This window comes from Tiliqua scincoides, chromosome 3, assembly GCF_035046505.1.
Source record: "Tiliqua scincoides isolate rTilSci1 chromosome 3, rTilSci1.hap2, whole genome shotgun sequence".
NCBI lineage: Eukaryota > Metazoa > Chordata > Lepidosauria > Squamata > Scincidae > Tiliqua > Tiliqua scincoides.
The window spans coordinates 29,485,548-29,512,670 of record NC_089823.1 but is presented as its reverse complement, the minus strand read 5'-3'; the positions used below and the strand labels follow the sequence as shown (position 1 = coordinate 29,512,670).

General features: G+C 39.8%; 1 protein-coding gene across 2 annotated transcripts in view; it reads left to right on the top strand.

Annotated features, from left to right (window-relative positions):
• SPART (spartin) overlaps nt 1-23,638 on the top strand; it is a 28,862-nt gene extending 5,224 nt beyond the window's left edge. Inside the window, exons 3-9 of one of the 2 annotated variants that reach the window (XM_066620479.1) lie at nt 982-1,179; nt 1,951-2,055; nt 7,002-7,125; nt 8,856-9,050; nt 10,514-10,672; nt 10,768-10,858; nt 22,361-23,638. In XM_066620479.1, the coding sequence (XP_066476576.1) occupies nt 982-1,179; nt 1,951-2,055; nt 7,002-7,125; nt 8,856-9,050; nt 10,514-10,672; nt 10,768-10,858; nt 22,361-22,550 (1,062 nt within the window). In that variant the 3' untranslated portion in view covers nt 22,551-23,638. The remainder of the gene's footprint in view (nt 1-981; nt 1,180-1,950; nt 2,056-7,001; nt 7,126-8,855; nt 9,051-10,513; nt 10,673-10,767; nt 10,859-22,360) is intronic. The other variant, XM_066620480.1, reaches the window with a different exon arrangement.
• The last annotated feature ends 3,485 nt before the right edge of the window (nt 23,639-27,123 follow it).

The window sequence follows — 27,123 nt, the reverse complement described above, 5'->3', positions numbered from 1 at the left end:
GCCTCTCATTGTGGCCCTCCAGGAGCCCCCAGTCTCCAATGAACCTCTGGCCCTCTGGAGATTTGTTGGAGCGCACACTGGCCTGACGCAACAGCTCTCAGCATGAGGGCGACTGTTCAATGTCTCGCGCAAGCTGTGGGATGAGGGCTCCCTCCACTGCTTGTTGTTTCACATCTGTGATGCAGCAGTGGCAGCAAAGGACAGGACAGCCTTGCTTTGTGCAAGGCCTTTTATAGGCCTTGAGCTATTGCAAGACCTTCATTCATTCATATGAGTTCATCTTTAATACATTCGTTTATGCAAACTTATGTAAATTTATTCAAATTTTAAATGTAAATTAATTCTTTTTTTCCCCTGACCGCTGACACAGTGTCAGAGAGACGATGTAGCCCTCCTGCCAAAAACTCTGGACACCCCTGGACTAGGGCATGGATCACTGTGGCCAGATCTGCTGACTTCAGGAAAGGGCAGAGCTGGCACACCAGTCAAACCTTGGCAAATGTGCTTTTGGCCACTGCTACCACCTGGTTCTCCCAGGTTTAGGAGCACTGCCAAGCTGCAAAGCTGCCCCTTCAAGAGGAGTGCAACCCTATCAAGAACAGGCTGAAGCTACCATCCCAGGTCGTCTGTTTGCCATTAGTCCTGATAGCCATCATGTTAGTTTGATTCAGAACTTGTATGCCAGCGCTGACTGTGGGCCTTCAAGATGCAAGGAATCTTAACTACAGCATGGTACTAAGTGCTTTTGAAGCTATAAAAGTCTGAAAATAGTGTTGACACAGTGCCTCTGACAGCACTGCATCAAAGCTGTAGAGCAGTGATACAGTGTTCAACGATTAGATTTGTTTGCATGCAACTGCACCTGATTCCCTGACTGTCTGATATTAAACTGAAAATGCTTCTCTCTAATGACCCATGTTTTATTCCTTTGTCAAGAACAGCTTTCAATTCAAAATGTTTGTTTGGACTTCTCTCTTTCAGGTTTGTGACTGGCTATATCCTCTTATGTGCAACCAGTCACCTGTTCTGTCCTGCAGCACTGGCGTCTACATGTTCCCTGACATGATGTCGCAGGTGTCAGGATCCTATGTGGGAGTTGTGTTATCTTCAGAACTTCCAGCGGCTGACAGAGAATTGTTTGATGACCTGCTAAAGCAGATGTCTGATCTTCGACTGCAGGTAAATGCCGGGATTGCAGTATCCAGTAGAGTGACCTAAAACAGTGCACAGATTTCATGGGGTGACTCTGGTGAGTTGTTAAATGGCCTGGGTTACTTGGTTCATGGAGCACAACAAATGAACTTCAGCAACGCCAATGCCAGATTGTTCCCTTCAGAATGTAGAACATTGCTCAGATGAAGTCTGATAAAACTCGGAACTTGACTGAAAAGAAGCTTCAACATGGTACTGTGGAGGACAGGAAAGATGGGGCTTATATGACTTTCCCAGAAGTTAATGACATAATTAACCCTATCTGAAAATGCAAGGGAATGAATCTGGGACCTTCTGCATATAGCACTTGTGCCTTACCATAAACTATAGCCCTTCTCCTTGCTCTAGTTTTTAGTCCCTCTGAAGGATATTCTAGACAACGTTCTCCTTAAGCAAGTCTGGTAGAAGTCAGAGAGAGTGAACTTTCTGTTATAAATGCAAACTTTTAATGGCATTAAAGTGGGTCTAGAGAAAAGTAAGAACTGTTATTTTAGTATGTTGAATCTCTTCAGAAAGAACAGTAGTATTTATGTAATGTTTTGGAGAACTGGCCATATGATGAAGAACCTGAACTTGCAATTACTTGTTGATTTGTTTTTACACACTTGTGGAGGTCAGTGCTAATGCATGAATTCACTTGCATGCACTGGTGATAGCCTGTTACTGTGCAACGGTACAGAACAGATTTTGTTGAGCCTTCAGATATGTGAATCTATTGTGCTTGATGTGGTATCACAGGTTCCAGGATCCCATGAGGGAATAGGGTTACCATCAGGATACTCAAGATCTCACAAAGAGCTTTTTGAGGATCTGTTAAAACAGAGATCTGACCTCAGTACCAAGGTAAACTTTAGGGCTATATCTTTTAAGCTGGTGGCAAACTTGTACTAAGTTAGCATGTTGAATTTAAGACATTGCCTTTGTTTCGTCATATGGGAAATATATTCATTGTAAGATGTCCAGTATAAGCCACCACTAACTAACCACCAATTACTCCCATCAGAGCTAATGAATGCTAAAATATTAATCTCCTGAGCATATTGCTGAAATGGGAATTTGGAGAGTTATTGTTGGGCAAGATGCACAAGTATGCCATGCAATTAGAGGAGATATTTGAGGTATCTAAATAGGCATGGAATAGACAAGTTGGAGGACCTAGATCTAGAGAGAGACCCCCAAAGAGGTGTGTTTATTTCCTCTAAAATTACCATGAGTGAATAGCAATCAGCTCTAAACTGGAAGCTAGTTCTGTTGTCTTTTGGAATAGATATAATTTATGGAAAAGTGGCATTTAAAAAAAAAGGCAGACAAGCTGAATGGCACAAGGCTGTTGCCAGTTTCTGTTCCTGTAAATACTTTTTTAACATTTTAATATGGTCAACTCAAGAGCTTTTAATTACTCAGCAGTGACGCTGTGTGACTGATACTGAAGTATAGTGCAGTAAGAACATAAGAACAGCCCCTCTGGATCAGGCTATAGGCCCCTCTAGTCCAGCTTCCTGTATCTCACAGTGGCCCACCAAATGCCTCAGGGAGCACACAAGACAACAAGAGACCTGCATCCTGGTGCCCTCCCTTGCATCTGGCATTCTGACATAGCCCATTTCATAGCCCAAAATCAGGAGGTTGCACATACACATCATGGTTTGTCACCCGTAATGGATTTTTCCTCCAGAAACTTGTCCAGTCCCCTTTTAAAGGCATCTAGGCCAGATGCCATCACCACATCCTGTGGTAGGGAGTTCCACAGACCAACCACACGCTGAGTAAAGAAATATTTTCTTTTGTCTCTCCCAACACTCAATTTTAGTGAATGTCCCCTGGTTCTGGTGTTGTGTGAGATTGTAAAGAGCATCTCTCTATCCACTCTGTCCATTCCCTGTGATGGAGATTTTAGAGGGCTAACTTTTCTTCTCTAGTTTGAGAAAAATAACTGAAATTATTGAGTTTATTAATAATGAGCCAAGAGAATGACTGTTGTTCCCCTCAAAAACAGGATAGGAGGGTCATTATGTCAAAGTGACCTAAAGAGATAATGATGCAGAACATGTAGATCATAACTTTCCCAAAGGGAAAATTCCAGGATCTTGTATAACCAAAGTTGTGGGCCAGGAATATTTTGGGATGCAGAGCAGAATGACCTCCTAATTAGAGCTGGGACCATGCACCAAACCTGTCATAGTATGCCCAATAAGGAGGTGGAAGTGACATACAGTGTCACATGGGTAACTTGTTTATTCCACATTATTTAATGTGATTTTCTGGGTGTGGTTCTTTGGGAAACAGGATGGGAAACTAGAGTGAACACTTGTATCCAAACTGAATCAATTGGCTTGTGTAACTCACTTACTATTGTAGAAATAAAGACTCCAAACCCTTTTTAAAGCTCTGTGACTGTTTGGCATTGCGTCAGTGAAAAGAATCTGAAAAATCTTTCCAACACCTGCATAATTTTGTATGTCTCAATCATGTCCCCCCTCAGGCGCTTCTTTTCTAGGCTGAACACTGTAGCCTTTCCTCATAAGGAAGGTGCCCCAGCCCAGTAGTCGTTCTCCTTTGCACCTTTTCCATTTCCACTATGTCTTTTTTGAGATGTGGTGGTGACCAGAACTAGACACAGTACTCCAGGTGTGCCTTTACCATCACTTCGTACAACAGCATTATAACATTAGCCATTTTGTTCTCAATACCTTTTCTAATGATCCCAAGCATAGAATTGGCCTTCTTTACTGCCGCTGCATATTGGGTTGACACTTTCATCAAGCTGTCCACTACCACCCCAAGATCCCTCTTCGGATCTGTCACAGACAGCTCAGAACCCATTAACCTATTTGTGAAGTTTTGATTTTTTGCCCCAATGTGCATGACTTCACACTTACTTACATTGAAACGCATCTTCCTTTTTGCTACCCATTCTGCCAGTTTGGAGAGATCCTTCTAGAGTTTTCCTCACAATCGCTTCTGGTCTTCACCACTCAGAACAGCTTGGTGTTGTATGCAAACTTAGCCAACTCGCTGTTCACCCCTGTCTCCAGGTCATTTATGAACATGTTGAAGAGCACTGGTTCCAGGACAGATCCTTGGGGCACACCGCTTTTCACCTCTCTCCATTGTGAAAATTGTCCATTGACACCCACTCTTTGTTTCCTGGTCTTCAACCAGTTCCCAATCCATGAGAGGACCTGCCCTCTAATTCCCTGACTGTGAAGTTTTTTCAGTAGCCTTTGGTGAGGGACCGTGTTGAACGCCTTCTGAAAGTCTAGGTATATAACATCCATGGGTTATCCTGCATCCACATGCCTGTTGACCTTTTCAAAGAATTCTATAAGGTTCATGAGGCAAGACTTACCCTTACAGAAGCCATGCTGATTCTCCCTCAACAAGTCCTGTTCGTCTATGTGTTTTGAGATTCTATCTTTGATGAGGCATTCCAACATCTTACCCGGAATAGGTGTTAGGCTGACCGGCCTATAGTTTCCCGGGTCCCTCTCCTTCCCTTTTAAAAGATCGGCATGACATTTGCTATCTGCCAATCCTCTGGCACCGTGGTTGTTTTTAGTGACAAGTTGCATATTTTAGTCAAGTAGTTCTGAAGAACTGTGGCTTTTTCACATATTTGCTGTGTAAGCTGCTTTGTTCATCATTCATAAAGATTGTGACTAGAGCTCTCAAAAAAGCTCTAGTTCTATCAAAAATTCTGAGCAAATAGCCATTGTCAAGAATTTGGATACAACCAGTTATAGCATAGTGTCTTAACTAATGTTTAGAAGCTTCTCAGGCTGGCAATAAATAGTACAGAGCTTAATTTTGTGAACTGTGGAGAACCCAGTTCAGAAGTCTTTAAGCATATTTTGAAAGATATACCCAACAGCTGTCACTCGATATGCTAGTCCTATCAGTTGAACTTTGCTCTGTTACCAGATACCTATTTCTGTTTCACAGTGACTCACTTAAGTAGTTTATAGGAGATTAATACATGATAGATACGTGTGAGTCATTTATATTTGGTTCCTGTTGTTTGCATAAGTGTTGGCTATTTTTAACTATTAAGTAGTGTTATAGGAAATGTACACAGTAGGGTCACATGGAGCACTTTAAGGAAAAACTCATATTTGCTTTGTTCAAATACATGCATATTGATGCAGGAATGTTCTGCTTTTTCCTTTCAGTTAAATCCTTCTGTGGAGGGAAAAGGTTCTGTCTTCTGTAACATTATTAGGGTCAAAATGGTATAACAATACTGAAATTAATGTTCAATATCCTTCTCTTAATTTTTTTAATTGTTGCATTTTTGAACTATGGTCTAACCTCTGGCCCCTCAAAATCTGCAGTCAACAGTTGCTCTCCTTTTTAACAAAGGGCTTGTTGCGCTCTTCTGTTCCTGGCTGTACCAGTTTGTAAAATCTAAGCAACAAAAAGAATGAATGCTCTTCTGTGTTTTGAATAGGAGAGGAACATGCGAAGTTAATTCCCCACCACCAAAAAAGCAATGTCCTTTCAGCTTTGATTCCCTGGGAAACAAAATGAGAGAGAGTGCAATATGAGTACTTAATACTCATTAAACAGTACTTAGTGAGAGTCATGGGGGGAGGTATTATTGCCCACCAGTACTCTTTCACTTTTGTTTTTTTTTAAAGACAGTTACAGGTACTTTCTTAAGTATAAGGCTGCTAATGCAAACCCATTAAACAATATAAAAATGAACTTGTAGCCACATGAATCGTAGCAGAGGAGAGAAAAATCATGACTGGAATAGCTCGGCAGCCTTTCAGACAAGGGCTGCCTTGTCCTGGCATTGGAAAGCCAGTAAGGATGGAGCAAGGCAGACTTTCTTTTTACTATAAAACTGAGAACTTAACTTCACAAGTTACTTTTCCTGTAACTGAACAAAAATTGCCTAAGGCAGCATTTCTCAACATCTGTTCCCCGCCATACCACTTCACATGGTCCACATATTGGAAGTACTACCGGGAGTAACTGGCAATGATGTCATTGCCAGTTACTTAGATTGGGAGGCCAGACGCAATGCGCCAAACACCAGTAAGAGGCTCAGGGCAGACAGGAGAGCATTTTCAAGCACATGGAAAGTTCACACTGGAGCTCTGCCCACCAAGCCTCCTACCTCTGCTTGTTTTTGCTGGTCTTGCTGCTTGGCAGCAGGGGTCTGAGGGTCCTGTGAGTATCACCAGACACCACCTAGTGTACCAGCAGTGATAAGAGTACCACTGGTTGAGGAAAACTTGCCTAAGGAATTTTGGGAAGTGGATATATAGTAATGCACTTGTGTATATTCACTTTATCTGTGAAAGGATTATTGAAGCATAGTAGATATGCTGTGCAGCACAAAATGGAACACTTGATGGTGGCAATGTAAATTCCTTTCTGTAGGATAACTTGATCGATATATGTTTACACCATTTCCCCCACTGCCATGTGTGCCCAAGGCGTCTTACAAAAAATCAAACAAACAGTGCAGCAATAAAAAAGCTGGGGGCAGCAGCACAAAAGTCATAAAAGCATGAAAAGCAGTTAAAATAAAATATATAAACATAAAAATATAGCTGCACAGAATAAAAAAAGCAGCCATAAATGTTGATAAAACAATAAGACAACCATCAACAGTAGCAATAAAGGCAAACATAAAACATTTAAAACCAAAAACAGTACAAAAGTTCCCCAACCCTACATCAATGGCAATCTAAATAGAAATGTGTTTTAACATTGAATTGCTTTGTCTTGACTTTTGCTCTTGCTGTGATACTTTCTTTAATATGTATTTCATCTTTTAGCCAGCAGAGGCTTCAAGTGACATGATTAACCTCGCCCAGACTGTACATATTCAGCCAGAGCCTGAAGGGAGACAGAGAGAACTACCTGACTGGAGTGAGAAAGTAGCCCATGGAATCTTATCAGGTACCCTCAAAGCTTGTACTATACATGCAGAATCTCTCCACTTTGGCAAATTATTATTTTTGGTCATTAATGGCTGACAAATCACTCATTCGTACAACTTCTGCAATAATTTGGAGTTTGTCTGAGATGTGTACAGTCCGAGTTCTCTAAAAAATAGTACATTTCATTTCCAGACACTAGAGTGGGAGAAGATGAAACGACAATGCTAGATTAGATTGATTCTATAAATAGCAGGCCTACCATCCACCACCACTGTCAGAGTGCCAGCCTGTCAATAGAACTGTTTGCTGCTTCATAGAATGTTTTGTTAATGGGATTAGTTCTAATAGACAGTGTGTTAGGTTTGCATCACTTGCATTATAACCTACTTAGGCTGCTTGTGAATTGTTTATGAAACTCCCAAATTCTCTGGGGAGAACCTGTGCTGTGTTAGAACAAGGGTTCCTCTGCCCCTATTTGGATAAGATAATTAAAATATGCCAAGTTAATGCCTAGAAACCAAGTGGCAACCTGAAAATAAAATGATTTGGGTTTCTATATACAGGAGAAGTTTCATTTTGCCAAATTTCCAGGATCTTCCATAACCATGTGCAGGAGCTTCTGAGCACATTTTTATGCCTGCACTGGCGGTGCAAATCTAGAGTGTATGGGATGTGACCTTTGAGGTACATGGAACTGAAGCCATTTTCATCTTTTGGGATTTGAATGATGTGAGGGTGGGAAAAGAGATAAATTAGCTGTATAGATTGGTTCCAGGTACCTTATGCAGACTGAGGTGGTAGAACTCTATCTCATTGTTGATGGATGTGGATGTTGTTCTTGAATGCTCTCTACACGTATTGAATACAAGAATCCTATTTAACATTATTAGATTGGGTTGTTGTGAGAGAGCATTCAATAATATGATACCCATTATAACTTTCAGTCTAAAGTACTACAGATCAGTATTACAGCCTAATTCTGCAGAATGTGGCAAATACTAATGTAACCACACAGTGTAGACCATGTGTGCAATTAGGTATTTGCTACACATGCATTTTTTAGAGCATTTGCTGTTGTATTGGTCTTGGGCCAGAATGAGCATGTGACAGTGTGAAGGGGGCACACAATTCAGTGTCTTCATCATTAGGCAATGCAGTCTCTCTTGGCCTATTAACCATGGGAGATGCAGCATGCCCTTGTACCGCACAGCTGTGCCTCTTGTTCCCTAAGGCAAAAGAAATATCAGGATTCTGTTGCAGCTTTCATAGTCTCATAAAGCTGGGAGTGATGGTGCAATGTTCCTGTTTCCCAGCAGTAAGGAAGCTGGCATTACTGCCACTGCCTTTCTTAACTCTAAAGAACTTGGAGAGAAGACTGTAAAAGTGCTGTGGTGCTCTGTTCTCAGGAAATGAGAACATTTCTCAGTATATCATGGTCAGAGTAGCCTCTGAGAGGTGGCCAGAACCTAGCTCAAATGGGGCTTTGTGGGCAAGTAACATGGTGGAATCGTCCATCTTGTATCTCGTGCCACTTCATTTTGCCCCCTCAAGGCAGATAATTTGACTTTTCCACTGTTCTCAGTGGAAAAAAGAGATTGTGCTCAGTTGAGATGTTGGGGGAAGGAGTTGCTATGTAGATTTGAGCATGCACACCCTGTTTTCTTATGTACTAAACCGATCTGGAGTGAAGAAGGAAATGCTGCCCAAGGTGTTGGTGACGCTACTGCATGAATTCTTGCTTTTCTTAAGGAGCATCCTGGGTGAGCTGGGGCCTGGTCAAAGGAGCAGAATTTACAGGAAAAGCAATCCACAAAGGTGCTGCTAAGCTACGAGAGCACCTCCAGCCAGAGGAAAAACCTGTGGAAGTCAGTCCAACTGTATCAAAAGGTCTACACGTAGCAAAGCAAGCTACAGGAGGAGCTGTGAAAGTCAGCCAGTTATTGGGTAAGAGGTGTGCGTCCAAATGATGTACCGCCTTGGAACATGCTCTGCACTTGAACCAAGAAGTTCCTTCATTCCACTGATGGCTCTTCTTTGCTTAGTTTTCTGATGTGCAGGATCCAGATAAGAAGACTAATCTTTCTGAATCTACACTGATCTCTCTTGCTAAGCCCTAGCATTCAAGTGCAGAGTAAATTCCGAAGTATTAAGAAATTCATATCTTAATCTGACCTTTTGTTTCCTTTTTAAGAGGCAAGAAACCATTTGATGTGATCTCATTGCTTTTAAATCAAACAAAGCTGCTATTGGTCCCTTTAGAAAAGGTACTCCACAATCAGTCTGCATGAGTATGATGAACATGAAACTATAGGGAGTAGATCTGTTGCCATGAGATCATTTAGCTACTTATCCAGGTTCCAGCAAAGTAATGGCAGTTTTTATTTATCTCACCCAATCATTTGTGAAATAGCCACAGTATGGCAGATATTTGGTTACAAATGTATATCTTAATGCATATATTTTAAGCCTCCTCCCCACTGCGTTACCACCCCATTCAACTCCCTTTCTGCCTCCCTCCAACCCCCTATGCAGGCTTATCTGCTCCGGTGGGTCTCTGAGTCTGCTAGTGCACAGGAGGCCGCTCCAACCTCTCCACCAGTTGACCCTCTTCGTATGTTGGCCGAGGCTGCTTTGCAACTGCTGTAAAGCAGCTTCTGCTGGTGCAGTGCTAGTTATGCTGGCGGGGGAGGGGGATAGGATTGGGCTGTGTGTGAGCTTCATGGCTGCACAGGGATTTAAATCCAGATATTCCTGGTCAAAGTCTGAGATGAATTCTTCTCCACCATCTTCTATAGACAGAAAACAAAATGTCTGCAAGACATGATGCACAGCAAAGACAACGTCACATTTTTAAGTGACTGAATGTGTCTTCCAAGGGGCCAAGTTTTCATGAGAACCTTCAGTAATCGGCAATTGCATTCCAAGACTTTGACTCTGAAACTGAGGTTTGCAGACTCTCTAGCTCCTCTGAGAAAACCAATTAAACTGTTTTCAATTAGTGTCTGAAACAGAAATTTAACTAAAATGTCTCCTTGATCTCCTGTCCCACCTCAGATGTTCCCTTGAGCATTTGCAGTTTAAATTGGGTAATGTGAATGTCAGATGGAAGTGAAAGGGGAATCTCTGTTCATCCTGATGCTTTTTCAGATGGGAACTTTTTTTAGTGTTAGAAGCATTTGAGTGCAATAGGACAGGATCCGTTCTGTTGACATTTTTCAGAAGCCTTCATTATCTGGATTGCCGTAAGAGCCAATGGAGATACTTCTTGAACCGACAGCACCCACAATTGCTTCCCCGTGTAAAACTGTCAGTGGGAATGAATTTGCTGATTTTATCGCTCAGAAGTATATTTGATGCACACAGCACAACCAAAAAAAAGTCAATTTAAGTCATGCTTTCTGTTTTAGTGGAAGGTGTGTGCTCTATAGCAAGCTGTGTTGGAAGAGAATTAGCCCCTCATGTCAAGAAGCATGGAAGCAAACTCGTTCCAGAATCCCTTAAGAAGGACAAAGATGGAAAGTCTACCTTTGATGGTGCTCTGGTGGTTGCAGCAAGTGGAGTTCAAGGTAAAATAAAAGTAACTCATTCATTATGCCATGTAAGTTACAATAAACATTTTCCCCTACCTTTGGTTCCAATAAGCTGGCTCTTTGTTTTACAGGGTTTTCAACAATATGGCAGGGTTTGGAAAGTGCTGCAAAATGCATTGCTAAAAATGTATCCAAAGAGACGGTTCAGACTGTAAAGCACAAGTAAGTTAACTTCCCCCCTCTGTTTCACAATACATTTTGATTATCTGTTCCTATGTTAGGCAACTGATACTTCATGAGTTCCAACAAATCTTATACGATAAGGCCGGAGCCAAACTAGACAGGGTGTTGGCATTCCTATATGTCTAAATATGGAACTGCTCATCAGTTTTAACAGCAGAAAAGCATGCAAGTGAAGAGTATGGACCACCTGTGAAGCTGCAGCTTACCTCCTTGGCAACCCCTCTCCCTGGGTGTTTGGGTGCCTGAGAGAAGTACCTGGAGGGAGAAAAGCTGCTGCAGAGAAGTGGTGGGTAGGGTTAAACTCACATACCCTTCTGCTGTTAAGCCATTTCTGCCCAATGTTGCATATACACAACAGGGACCAAACGTGTACACCTGTGGGCTGAGCAGAAATGGGTTAAGCATGCAAAACTGCTGCTGTTGCATCTAGCCCTGGAGTAATGGCCCACTTCTTGTTAGCAGTCAGTACAGTAGCATGACATTCTTTAACTCTGATCATATCACAGAATAAATGTTAACCACTTTATATTTTACGTTTCACCATAGGCATGCATATCCTTTTCCAAATCTTGAATATAGATTTATGCGCATATGAGGGGTGAAATGTGTTGAAAGTCCAGTTTGCATAAATGGCAGTGTTTTACAATTTTAAGTGATTCTTTCCCTGCCCCCCCCCCACCCCATGACTGTATGTGGTTTCCACACTGAAAAAGAAATTCAGAAGAGACATCAATGGCTGAGGCTTTTTATGGCACTTCCTTCAAGTATAAGTGGCACTTAAATGAGATGGATGTCTTGGGTGTCTTCAGGAAGTGATGCAGAGATCCTGTGCACAATGTTAGGGCAGCTTTGTGATTAGCCATCTTTTTAGTCTCTCATGGTGAGAATTGGGTTCAGGTGATCAGCCTTTTGTAAGGGAGCACTGCTAATAAGAATGCCAAGGTAGACTAGAATTTGTGTGTAACAATGGAAGCAGACCTGTCTTTAGTTTAATGCAGTTATTTTTCAATCTTTTTCATCTTATGACACACTGAGAAGGCTCTAAAATTGTCAAGGCATACCATCGGTTTTTTGCCAATTGACAATCACACTGCACTGCTGGCCAGGGGTCCACATCCCCCAATGGTCCTACTAATATCTGATCCTTCCCCAAACTCCCACAGCACACCTGCAGACCATTTGCAGCACGCTAGTGTGGCAAGGCACAGTGGTTGAAAATTGCTGTTTTCGTGGGTAGTCTTCTGAAAGCTTTTCAAACAAATAGGTTTTTATAGGCTGAAGAAAAGCAATGAAATAAGTTTTTTTGTAACAGAATACATAAATGTTTGCAGCAGACATGAGGGGGAGGGAGATGTCGTGCCAAGTTAAATGATTTTTAGAAATATTTTCTCATTCCATCAAGATGACTTATCAAGGTCTTACTGGGTTTTTGCTATTTTGAAGAAGTCCATGCTGCATCCTTTTGTGCTACAATAGGCTTCAGTTTGCTGAGATGTTTCTCTCGCTGGAAGGGGTGAAAGATTCCTTTTTTGTGTTACACTTCAACTCATATTCATCTTTCTTCTTATTTTAGATTTAAATATAGGAAAAATGGAGATCACCTTTCAGTTGCTACTAAGCGTGAAAAGCCATAAGTAACTTGCAGTTATCTACAATTAATCTCTGTTTTGAGGATTCACCCCATCTCTTATCTATGTATGACACCATCTTTTGATTGCTAGATGAACAATGTGGCCCTTGAGCTTGAAAAGATTGCATATCAAAAATCTCTTGCCTTCAAGAAGAATACACTTCAAATTAGCTGTGTGTATCGGTTTGCTTAGCAGATGACAATACAAATGGATGTGTAGTGATCCACATCCATAATTCACACTGCAGTTCTGATATCGGGCAGCTCATGTGTCTGACTTCACTGTTTGTGTGTCCTCTTTTTTTAATGTGGGACAGTTGTGTAAATATAGATAGTAGTTACTGTGACTTGATGTACAGCCTGGAAAAAACTGTGTTAGTGATAGAGAGATTTTTGGGACTTGGTCTCTGGGTCAAATTGCTAAGCAGACATAGACTTCTTTATAAGCATATAGAAAATTTATTTACATGCTATTTACAGATTAAGAATAGATTTGGATGGATACAGGTTTTAAGTTACCCCATGGTGGATCTTTGATTTCTTCCCCAAACTATACCCAAAACTCCTATACTTGTACTTTATGAAAAACAAGTGACCCATGTGATATTCATGTCACTTCCCTCTCCTTATTTGGCATACTGGTGCATGGCTCTAGCCCTCACTGGGAGCCATGTATGGAAGTTCTGGCTTGCAACTTTGATTTCACAACACCCTGGAATGTTCTTTTTGGGAAAGCTATGACACACATGTTTTTCTCTGCAGGTCATCTTGACATTTTCTACCTTGTTTTTAACAGAAAACACGAGTCATGTTTTTTCCTAATGTTCCTCCTCTGAGAGAAGTTAGGTTAACCCCTAAAATTTCTAACAATCCTTCGTTTTTTTCTTGACCAAAATAAACATCTCGGTGTTTATCTTGGTCACACTTTTATACTACTGATTTAGGGACATATGTGTTTGGTTGAACTCCTTTGCTAGGCCTTTGTATGCAGCTGTATGTATATTTAACTAAAACAATGAGTTTTAACTATACTTTCTTAAGTACACCTTAACTCTTTGGTATTGAAGCCTTACTAACTCTAGTGTCTTGCATTGCCTTGGAAAGGTACATTTTTGATACTTGGGAGACTAACTGTGAAAGAGAACTGGTCATGATGACAGAAACTATAGCAAGAAAGAGAGTTGCTATATTAATGATGTAGCTTAAAGAATACAACGCAACTTTTAGGAAGTCTCTTGTAACAGCAAAGCTGCTATTAATAGCAGTAACTGAGATATATGTTTAAACACATGTTTCCTTGCATAAAGTGCAATATCTTTAGTGAATCAATATGTAATTTTAATATTTGAGTTCGTAGTACTTTTACATTTGTTAGACTATGCAGATTTTGCTTATGCAACGAGCATCCGTGTTACTTGATGCTGTGCATCTATGGCTGCTTATACTTTAAAGGCCTTGTTATCTAAGCCAACCCAAGTCTCTTTAGACATAAGTTGTCTTTAGACTAGTGCCTTAGTTAGAAGCTAGCTTATTTTATGGCCGACACAATGCTTAAATGCACACTATACAACTCTTTAAAAGAGTAATATTCTGTAAAAGAAGTACTTTAGACTTTGCAAATCCATTTTTTAACTTTAAATAATACTAAGGACAGACCACTTTATTTGTGAATAGTGTACTTAACTAAAGCTATATGAAAATGCTTTCTTATGTAGAGATACTCTGTGTTTACTAACTTTAGAAAAAACCTTATAGGACTTTATGAAAAGAAACTTATACCTTTGTATAGCTTAACTTTTTAAAACTTAGGTTATACTAGTTATGTCTTACTACAGCTAGACTTTAATTACTTTACTTACACTTAACTAATAAGGAATGTCTTGCAAAACACTTCTCTCTGGGAAATAGGGAAACACGTCTTAAGAGCTTCCCCTTTTACTTACATTTACCCACACTTGCAGTGTCTTTGGATTTCATTACTTTTAACTAGGTGTAATAGGTGTGCAATAGGTTAACTATGTTTATGTCTTTTTAGCTTATTTTCTTCTTATTGCTCTTTTGATTGATTAAAATCAAACAATAACAATTTGGTTACACTTCAGGCATTCCTCATACAACTTAACTCTTACACATTCATTCATCAATAAGAAAACAACAACATTGCAAAACATAATACAAATCAATATAATGAACAATTATGAAATATGAAATGTGAAAAATGTTGGAACAGTAAAAAACATTTCGCAGAACATTACATCACAACAAAATATAAACACAGTTATAATTATTAAAGAAAGAGTCTATTAAGAAATCTTTTGGAAAAGTCTATGTTTTAAAATAGTTTATTGGAAAAGTTCAAAATATTGCTCTATAGGACATTAACTGTTTTAGTAATTCTTTTTTCTAAACAAAGTCACAAAGTCTATTTTATTTTTTTCTTTTGTGTGCAGGTAGTAGTTCATTCTAAATGGATAGCTTCCACGCTTTATGATTATTTCCTTAAACATAAGCACTTGGTTTACTTGGAAAAGAATAAGCTCTATACAAATTAACAAGTTTGTATACAAAACAACAAATTTGACAAATTATCAAAAGACAGAAAACATTTCACTTGTTTTTGTATGGCTTTGCAGGCTTTAGTTTAAACCTTGAAACGAAAAGGAACTTATTTTTTTTTTTTCTTTGAACGATTTTGGTCAACTTCCCAGAAACTTTTGGCTTATTTCCTAGAACTTCAGCACAGAACTTAGATTATAAAACTTGGAACGTTGAGGTTCTTTTTTTTTTCCCATTATTTTAAGGATTATTTACTCAAATCACCTTGCTCCTGCATTTGCAAATTTTCTTTAACCTTCTTTTACATATACTTGATAAGCATGTTATTATACATGGTAGATAATAAAAGAAAATACTAACGAAAACACACATATGCCAAATGGCAAATTACAGCAAAATTAATTACTTCATGTAATACTTAATCAACTTTATACTGCCAGCAGAAGCGTCCTTCTGATGGCAGCATCATAAACAACATAACAGCACAGTGGCACACTAATAGAATAGGCTACCCTGGTACCAGAAGAGAACTGGAAGGGGTTACAATTTGAACTTTAAGATGACAATAAAGTAGCATAGCAAGGAAATTTTTTCTTCAAGAGATTATTACTTTTTTAATTATTATTTTAATTTACAATTTGAATGTGCTTCAAAAAAATTTCCTGTAGTTAGCTTACACAGACACTGTTAACACATATTTATACTGTTGTGCACTTTCAACACAAAGGTAACTTTTGATAGAAATTGCAAAAGGGATTTAAAACTTTAGGAATAGACTTTAACACAGGAAACCCTGGCCTCCAAGTGGCCCGCTTGGAGACAGGCTACACAGCATGGCCTCTCTCAGTTTGAAGAGACACTTTGCCAACAGACTGAGGCAAAAAGACAAAGAAGGAAGACTTATAACTAGGGAGACAGACCAAGGACAGACTACACTTGCTCCCAGTGTGAAAGAGACAGCCACTCCCGAATTGGCTTTTTGGTCACACTAGACACTGTTTTAGAACTACCCTTCAGAATGCGATATCATAGTCTTTCAAGACTGAAGGTTGCTATAGTAGTAACTAAACATACAAACTATTTGAGCCTTGCATTTTGCAACATTAGCTTTCTTATTTAAATGCACACAAATTAATTCACCCCTTCTGAAATCAGCACCTGAGCAACTAGCAAAGACTAGATGTGGGGCTGATTCAGCAAGGATACACACAACAGAAACACAATTTAGAAATCAAGGGATAAAAATTCCAAGGGATAAGAAAGGAAGTAGGACTATTTTTGGGGACTGGGTACAGAACTCAGGTTCGGAGTGCAGCTAAAAAAGAAGCTGCCATGGAATTAGACACACGCTCTGAAAGGATCGATTCAGGGTTCCTGGAGCACAAAGGCGTTCCAGAGGTCTCTTCGCTGCCACTTTCTCCTTATGCTAAGAAAGGGCTTTGGAGCTACAAGGGTCTCTGGACAGCTGGGCATGTGCGATGATGGTCCCAGTCTAGAATCTACTGGTGGGACTCTTCAACCTCCTTTTGGTGGGGTCACCTTTGGGGCCATCCTGCTCTTTGCAGGGATCTTGTTGGGATTTTGGATTCTTATGTCATTCCGAGTTTCTGCACACTCAGGCATATTACTGTACAGCCCACTTGCACAATGTTACATTAATCGCACTCTAGCTGGGCTACTGCCTCATCCTTACAGCAAGGCCCTCTACAAGAACTTGCTAGCAATCTACTACCACAGCTCTGGCTGCTGCTGTACCTATAACAGCGACGCTGTAGAAAAATCTGGGTCTGAGGACCGGGGTATGAGGGGACAGTTCTGGCACAGAAATAACAGGGCAGAGGTTGGGACTGAGAAACATCAGCTGAGCTAGCCAAGCTAACTAACTTTAGGGGACTAGCATTTTTTCCATCAAAATGTGGATACTTCACTACAAAGAGGTGTGCAATTGCACATCAGGCTCTTCTAGAATACAGACTCACTGGCATGCACTGCAGCTCTAAATCCTATTAGTAACTAGGCTAGGTACAAAGATGTATCTAGCATAGGAAGAAAGGAAACTAGCACCATCACCCACCCAGCAACATAGCTAAGTAACACTGACACTTCCTACCCAAGATCACGGTTGTAGGAAAGCCAGAAGAGATACAGCCACTTGCAAAGCAGGCAGGGGCTACAACAGTCTGCGTTCCAGGGTGAAAACAAGACAGATCTTATTGCAGCACTGCAAACAACTATGAGATTCATTCAGGTTCAGTCAGCAGAGGAGGGTGTTATGAATATGTACGGTTTAGACTTAGCAGCATTGCAAAGCTTGACCCAAAGTAACTTAACAACACAGAAGGGCTTGTATTCCTAGCTGCAAGGAACCTACAACCCACAGAAGGTGACAAGGTGGCACTTCCGTAGACTGCTAGGAACCTACCAGACTGGAATGCAACTGTAGACCTCCAATGGGAAGGGGAAACCAAGGGGATAGCTTTGCAACTTGCTTTTAGCTTTACTGAGGGAAGACTTTGTCCTCAAGGGTTTTAGACACTCCATCAACTGCTGCTCTTACAACTTCTTGCAACTCAGGTACTCAACAAGTAAAAATCCTTTTGCCATGTTGGTTTATTGTTTATTGGGAACATAAGTTCAGAATCTTGCCTTGCCGTTCAGCAAGCTACTAAAATCCTCTTTGTGGACTAGTACCTTGAGGTGCAGCCTTTAAAAAAATCATTTCAAGCATTATTTTACTTGCAAGTAAAATCTTTTCAATTTTTTGAGTACAAAGTTATGGCTGGACAGCATTACTTATGACATGCACACTGGCGTACATTCAAGATTAAACATTGAATAAATTATAGACTGCGCAGAAAAGAAAAATTCTTACCCGAACTGAGCAGACCATAGTTAAAAATAGCTGCAACAGGGAGCTTACGCAACTAGTCTGGGAAATTGCTAAACAACTGGTGAACTCTCAGACAGACAATTTTAGCACAAGCACAAGCACAAGCAGGAATTTCTTTCTTTTAACATTTAAACTGAAAAAACTCAGGAAAGTTTTAAGGAAACTGTAAAGGAAACTGTAAAGAAAGTGACTTTTTAAAGTTCTAAAAACATGTATAAACTAGGGAAACTCAGATTTCCCTCGCCTGGCCAGGCTGAAAACTGGAGTGACTTCACTCCACTGTAAAAAAAAATCACTGCCGTTAGCTGACTTCACCAGTCAACTAGAAGCACTAATTGCAACTAGAGGAATTAAAGAAGTTTACATACCCTATTTAGACAATAGGAGATAAGACACATGTGATAGACAACATGAAACACAGAAACATGAAATAAACAGGCAGCATAGAGTCAAAATCATAATGAGTTCATTACTTAAGTTCACAGTCACTTTGGAAGTGACGCTTACTAACGTTTGCATAACAATTAGCAATTCCTGTGAGGGAAGAACTTTGACAAAGAGCACTTCATAATACTATAGCATATATTATATTTACTTTATTACTCTCATTCTCACACTTCACACATGTCCATGGACTTCAAACAATCCAAACACATTACTCACTCTATACACATCTGCACTTATAAATAGCATATTTCACATTACACATGCTTATAATTTACAGCTCTAATGTACATGCAAAAGAATTAAACATTTTATACTTACTTCAGACTTCCCTCCATTCCGAGGTTTCCAACACTGAAAGCACTTACAATACAATCTTACCTCTCTTCTCTTCATGCCACGACAGCCTTACTACTTCAGGTACTAACTTCTGTTAGATTTCATTGTTGAATCAACAATGGGCACAGTGTCCTTTTAATTTTTTTCTTAACTTTCCTCGTATTCGCTCCTCCTAAATTCTTACTTTGGCCCATATTCTTTTTAAACCAGCACATAAAAGCACACAGCTCTGTTAAAACTATTAACTCACTTTAGCTTAAAACAACACAGCCTTAGACAGGAAGCAGATTCACTGACTATTTTTAGGAGAACTGCCAAGTTGATATGCTGCTAAAGCGAATTTTTAACTACAGAAACTGCTTGAGTCACTCTAATATTTACAAATTTAAACTCTTTCTCTAAAAGGACAGTGAGCACTAATTAAAGATTGCTTACTAACTTTCCCACAGGTATGTCTACCACACACAAGGGTCTAGACAATGTTTGTTTGTTTGTTTTTTTACCTGTTTCACCGCAGTTCTGGCCACCCAGAACTGGAACCTGTCTTACCCAGACAGTCACCGGGGATATACACACTTGTCCCCAAGGGCCCTTATTTACCCAACAAGGTTTACTTAAGGTACCAAGGACAAGGTACCCAGGACAAGGACACCTGCTCCTATTGTACTCTTTCTTCCTTGTGGTAGGTACCTTGTACATTACTGTACTTCTGTACCCTGTACTTACTTTGAGGTCCACACCCTCATGCAGCAACTCTACTGCAGCTCCACTGCACTTCACTCTGGTCGACCAGACAGACAGACACTTAGACAACACTTAAACACATACTTACCTGCTTGCACCACTCACACCATTAGACATCATGTGCAATCAGGGGAGAAATCATCATGTACAGGGAGAACCTGTATCCCATGTCTTTTCCAATTTAAGTTGCTTGTTTTTTCCTAACTGCTTAGCAGAGAACAACCAGAGTCCCATCTGGGTCAGCCAACTGATAGAGAGATTTTTGGGACTTGGTCTCTGGGTCAAATTGCTAAGCAGACATAGACTTCTTTATAAGCATATAGAAAATTTATTTACATGCTATTTACAGATTAAGAATAGATTTGGATGGATACAGGTTTTAAGTTACCCCATGGTGGATCTTTGATTTCTTCCCCAAACCACACCCAAAACTCCTATACTTGTACTCTATGAAAAACAAGTGACCCATGTGATATTCATGTCACTTCCCTCTCCTTATTTGGCATACTGGTGCATGGCTCTAGCCCTCACTGGGAGCCATGTATAGAAGTTCTGGCTTGCAACTTTGATTTCACAACACCCTGGAATGTTCTTTTTGGGAAAGCTATGACACACATGTTTTTCTCTGCAGGTCATCTTGACATTTTCTACCTTGTTTTTAACAGAAAACACGAGTCATGTTTTTTCCTAATGTTCCTCCTCTGAGAGAAGTTAGGTTAACCCCTAAAATTTCTAACATTAGCTCCAAAATTTGGCTATTTATTTAGAGTGGCCTCAGACACCTGTAATAACCAACACACAACTGCAGCAGGCTGTGACAAATGAACTTGACATAGAAGCCTTCTTCAGATTTTTTTCTCCCATGAGTTCCTGTACATGGAGAGTATGATCCTCAGCCCCAGCCACACACGTGATGTCTTAATGAAGGGGACAACCCCCTCCCATTTCTTCCTATGGTGGTTCTCTGTAACAACAAATGCTGATCATGGGAAGGAAAGAGACAGGGACCGTTATGTGACTGTAGGAGTTGGGCTTCTGTAAGTGACTCATTCTCCTGCTGTTGCTCCTGCTCATACAGGAATATGTGGAGAAACATATCTGTGGCTATCTGAAGAGGTCTATACAGGGATGCCCCCCATATCTTCAGGGATCTCCCACAGTTATGGAGGAACCTTATCTCCATGCCCCCCTCAGACCCATTAATGTTGTTTAGATCTTTACTGCTGCAAAAATGTTCTTCCTTTTACCAGTTGATAATAAGCATGCAAGCTTGAAGTGGGTTCAGGCAGGCTGCAGGCAGCCTGAATGCTTGAAGAAACTCAATCAGATGAATCTCTTCAAGCATTCAGGCTGCCTGAAGCCTGCCTGCACACTATTAAGCTTGCAAATATAGGACAACCTGTAAAAGAGAGAATGTTTTCACAGCAGTAAGGATCTAAATGGTAATGGGCACGGGACAGGGCGCAGAGTTGTGAATAACTAAATCCATGGAATCTGGCAGGTGCCTGCAGTCTAGTAAACTGTGCTACTACAGGGGATTCTACTGCTTAATCTCTTTACAGCATAGCTTCTCATAACTATCAATTTCTTGGACTCCTTGGAAAAATGACATAATATACTGGGAAAGGCAGTCTATCTGCAAGAATATTAAGTAGTCTCACTTGATGAAATAGCTTGTGCAAGCACTTGAAAAATCACTATAAAGATACTCAGACTGAAGTTCATTAAACTCTTTGCTGGTAGATTAGATGTTTTGCTAAATTATTATATGCTGCTTTTCACAGAGTGGCTTGTATCAGAAGATAGGTGGAACCACTGGTGAGTTCTGCGGGACAGGGAACTACCCTTTAAAGAAAACAAAACACGAGCATCTAGCCACTGGAAAAGACATTTTGAATGGACAAATAAGGACAGTTGCCCTCCCTCTGCCAAATATAGACTGAACCGGTCCTCCTCCCGTGGTGCTTCTTAGCCCAGCAGCAGAGGCAAGGCCTTTGCTCTGCCCTAATTCTACTTGATGCAGTTCCCCATAACTTTCAGTACCATTAACCCTTGTTTGGAGTTAGATGCAGTGCCAATGTTATGTGAAGTACGTATTTAAAATACCTGAATCGTAATCCTTGTTTTGGAACTGTATTTTTGAAATGAAATTATATTCTCCCACAAAATATCAATGTCTTGGTTCAAACTACTGGCCACTGTAGTATGGTGTGAGAGATGGTGTAAATGCTCTTCTTTCTGTTACTTGTGAGTCTGTTCTATTGCCTTCTAAAATTGGTACTAATGGGATTTATGAAACAATCACTTTTTTTACTATCATGTTACTTGGATCAGATTTGCTCTGATTAGCAAATAATATATGGCTGCTATGTTAAAAGGCAAATATTGGAATACTTAAAGGATATAGTACCAAGTTCTGCTTTTTCATGTGGATTTTGGTATTTATACAGGTCATCACTGAGCTTGAAAATCAGGTTTTCTTCTTCTATGTCTATGCTTAGGATGGTAAAAGTTCTCTCAAGACCTATATATCAACTTACAGCAAATTCAGTAATTTATGTTTATACTTTTTAAGCTTTCACTACCATATAAGCATAACTTTGGAAGCTGTAGTGAAGGCTACAAAGATTCTTTTGAAGTTGAGGAGAAAACAGAAATAAAAATTCAGGCCAATTAGCCCTGTAAAGTTAAGACTACATTTAATCATCCCTCTTCGGTGTCACAAAATATTACTAGAAATATTTCAAGATGAATCAGTCTTCTTGCTTTCAGTGCTTGAAATGAATGCTGATTGGCCATTTTGGAATAAGGATTAAACAACAATTTTCCTTATTCAAGAAAGATAATCTCAGTCGACATGTTTTTTACTTACATTAAGGTATGGGGATAATGCTGGCCATGCCACAGATGATGCCATGAGTTCTGCCATCAACGTTGGTGTGACAGCGTTCAATATTGACAACATTGGAATCAAAGCCATGGTGAAGAAAACTGCAAAGGAAACGGGCCACGCGGTGCTGGATGAATATAAAATTACCGAAAAGAAGGAAAAAAAAGATGGACACTGAAGATACTATGTGAATTTTCCAATGCCTTAACATATGGTGTAATTTACTTTAAAGGAGCGAACTATTTAGAAATATGTTTATTTTTCTAATACTTAACACTCATAAGCTAATTCATCAAAATTAAAATCTAGTGTCTTCTAAAATGAATGTTCCAGGTATTGCTGCAAGATCTCGATAAGAGAAATGCATTTGCAAGAGCTTCCAATTCCACAAGAAAATGGCTTAAATGACTTTTTCAAATGGAAGTGGAAAGTTAGAATTTAGTATTATGTACAGCAGGACTATTTTTGTAACAATATTTATTGACACAAAATATTAGAATAACAAATTTAATTATATTTAAATGGTTGCTGAATCAGAACTGCCTGATTAAGCTTTATGCACTACTTGAGCACTACAAAAACTGGCTAAGCAAATAAGCTCTTTCTAAACACCAAGAGCTTTTAACATACAACTTTCGTTAAATGCAAAATTAGTTCCAAACTCTTACACCAAAGATTTACATATACATTATTTATGTGCTAGTAGAAGTTAAGCAAACTCTTTAAAATTGTGGATTTCACTGGTATTGGCAAAATCCTTACCTACTTTGGTAAGCTGAACTTGCACTTGTGGTTGGCATCTAGCCAGGTTGTAGGAACTGATTTATTTTGTTCTAATAAGGCTGAATCCTCACTTAAGGAAAAAGCTGGACTCTGCATAAAAGCTTTTATTGTTGCACTTCTTATTTCTTGTAGGACTGTAAACAGATTTAACTGAGAAGCTTATTATTCAGAAGTTAATCTTGCTGCCCTGTGGTGGAGTGCAATGCATCTCATGTATTTAAATATCTACCTTCATATCTGTATCTAATACACAGTTCATTTGCTAGAAATACAAGCATCTATTTCTTACTCTCTTTGATTTAGATTTTGGCTTAAATTTATTGTGAGGTTTCACAAATGCCAAATATTGTAGTACTGTGTTTAATGACCACAGAACTATGATGGCACTTGGGATGAGTGCATCCACTAATTCTGGAACTAACCACTTGGATTATGACTGAGTACATCTATGGATTTAAAACTATAAACAAGACTTGAAACGAATGTTTTTGTTTGTATTTTTTATTGGAGTGGCCAAGTTACAGCAAGAATTGGTTGAGAGGAATTTGTAAAGCAGTTGTGACTTTTTTAAATATGTGGACGACATGAGTGGGTTAAAATGGCATTACTTTTACTGGTATTATTATCACATTTCTTTCTCCTCCCTCCCCTGCCCTGTTGAATACTCATTTCACAGCTATACAGCAAGCCTCTATGCAAGTCTTCATGTGAGACAGATGCAGAGCTAAAAGCTACTGTTTGAATTGCTATTTCTCACCTGTCGGAGGCCTAGAACTCCTGCTAGGACTAAGACTAGAACCTCTTGAGGCTATGTTTTAACAGTTGTTGAAAACTCACTGCTTCCAGAAAAATACTCCAGACTACCAAAAATCCCTCTTTCTAAATTCATTTACAGGTCATGCTGGTTGGTTTTCCCACTATATTTTGCTAAGCCCAGTCTACAAAGAACCTTGGTGTCTGCCTGCAGTTTCAAATTATTCACTGCTTTTTATGCATGAGTGAATTGCATTATGACTTGAAGTAGATCACCATTATACAAAGGCAGATGGATTTTTGTGTGGCTTTTTGGTTTTGGTCCTCATCTGGCAAATATCTGTTAATTAGTACATGTCCAATAGTCTGCAAAAGAAAGCAATGGAAAGCAAATATTCATGATAATCCCTAAGGTGCTTAAATGGGAGCAAATGCGGCACACTATGTGATGCCAGGTGTATTTGGTGTCTTCGTGCTAAACGTTGCAGAACAACTTGCAGCAAAAGCTCAGTTCTTTTAATTGTAACTCATTAAATGTTGATCTAAACATCTTGTTTTAAAACATGAGTTGCTATTCAATTAGCCTCTTCCTTACTGCTTAAATGGGGGAGAGGGTGGTGGTGGCAGCAAATCATGAAGGTGCATCTTTCAAAGACGAGCAGTGACACACCATATCGACAAGAGAAGATTTCAGTCCCGTATACTTACATAAATCTAACTACAGACAGTTTATTAGAAGGGTAGTTCTTCTACAGCAGACATGCATGCAATGTTAAAAGGGAATGGAGGGAGAGAGAGAGAGAAACCCACCCATTAATATTTTAAAATTTCTCAATGTTCAGATTTAAATTTAGGTCAATATTGTGATATAAAAGCCAAGCTATTACCCTGGAAGGTCTCCCCCACCATTCAAGCTTTTGCTTCTGTCCTGAGCTCAGTTCTGTTTTTAAGCATAGGGGTTGGGCAGGCAAGATGAACTTATAGTCTCCAGTTCCAAGGGCTGTAGATCTATGGTAACCAGCAGAGTACAATACAGTATAACTGTTGCTATGCAATTCTGTATCTTGTGTGCATCCTAGGGATAATGTAGGGCCCATGTGGTTGTTTTTTTTCTTCTATTTGTTTTTTTAGCAGAAACCGAATAATCTTAAGCAGTTAATTTCAAATTTACTGTGTGACATCAGAGAAAAAAACATTAAAACATGAGCCACGATTTGGTCACCTCTGTTATAGGAGCTGGAGTGCATTTACAAATTATTTCAGAAAAGACTGCAGGCCACTCTCTCAAAATTATTTCAGAAAAGACTGCAGGCAACTGTCTCCTGGATTACAGGAATAATTTGGAAATGCACTCCAGCTCTGATAGCAGGGGTGGCCAAACCATGGCTCACAAATCACAGGTGCCTCTTTGACATATAATGTGCAGTTCTCTGCAATATATTGGCTGCGCTCCTTTTTGCATCACAATATAAAAGGTAAATTTTTCAAGCTTCACAACTATTTACCAGGTATAAACAGTCAACTGGATTAAAACATAAGTTTAACGTTCATGGTGGGTTAATATATTTAAGAATTTAAATGCTTTTTAAGTATTGTGACTCTCAAGCATCTGAAGTTTAACGTATGTGGCTCTTATGTTAAGCAAGTGTGGCCACCCCTCTCCTATAGTAAGCTTCAATTTTATTGTTTCATATACACTACTAATTTTTCCCTAATTGCTAGATGTGTGAATCAGCTGGGTTTCAACCCAAGCGACATTTTTACCTTTCCAGATACTCATAAACTAAGTTTTTCCTATCACAGCAGCTCTTGAGAATCAATTTCTTCTTTGAGAGGAAAGAGAAGAGATCTGATCATAGATATCTGATTGGCTGCCCATTTGTTTCCGGGTCCAATTCAAGGTGCTGGTTTTGACCTTTAAACCCCTTTACTGCTCTGGGCCAGGGTATCTTAGGGACTGCCTACTTCCGTACAATCCAGCTCGTCCTCTTAGGTCATCAGAGAAGGCCTTTTTACAAGTGCCGCCGCCTAGGAAGGTACGTGGGGTGGCGACAAGAAATAGGCCTTCTCAGTAGTGGCACCAACATTATGGAACTTCCTTCCCCTTGACTTAAGAATGGCTCCCTCTCTTGAGACTTTTCGGCAGGGCCTGAACACCCTTCTGTTTAAACAAGCCTTCTGAGTTCATGGCCTTTTTAAACATCTTTTCTACATCTCTTAGTATTTTTTACAGGCCTGATTCCTATGATCTGCTGCTCTATGCTCCTTTTACCTGATTTTTTATCTGACTACTGTTTTTATGATATTTGTTAATATGTTAATGTTTTAATCTGCTTTTAACCTGTTGTAAGCCGCCCTGGGTCCCTTTGGGGAGAATGGTGGGGTATAAATAAAGTTTATTATTATTATTATATCTATGAAGAGGCCATGTTGACATAAGAAGAACCCTGATGCATCAGGCCAAAGGCCTATCTAGTCCAGCTTCCTGTATCTCACAGTGGCCCACCTCATGCTTCAGGGAGGATACAAGACACCAGGAGACCTGCATCCTGGTGCCCTCACTTGCATCTGGCATTCAGATGCAAGTGGGCAAAAAGGCGGGGTATAAATTAATAAAATAATAATAAATAATAAAATTCAGAGACAACCTACTTCTAAGTAGGTTGCACATACCCATCACGGCTTGTAATCTACGATCAACTATTCCTCCAGAAATCTGTCCAGTCTCTTTTGAAAGGTATCCAGGCCACATGCCATCACCACATCCTGTGGCAAGGAGTTCCACGGATCGATTACATGCTGGGTAAAGAAATACTTTCTTCGGTCTGACTTGACTCTCCCAACACTCAGTTTTAGTGGCTGTCCCCTGCTTCTGGTGTTGTGTGAGAGGGAAAAGAGCATTCCTCTATCCATCCCCTGCATAATTTTGTATGTCTCCATCATGCCATGCCTCAAGCGCCTTGTTTGTAGACTGATTATCCCCAAACGCTGTAGCCTTTCTACATGTTTCTGTGCATGTGCAGACTAAATTTAGCAGTGGGTATCTGTACCGCAGCATAGAATGCAGCTGAGAGCAAAAGCCAGCTGTTAGAGTGGCTTCCAAGGAGGTGTGAAGCTCAGCATTCATTCCTTCCCCAGTTGGCATCCTTCAGTCTCTGAAGACTATGGTGTCACGCTCTGAATGGTGGTTCTGGAACAGAGTGTCCTCTCCAGTG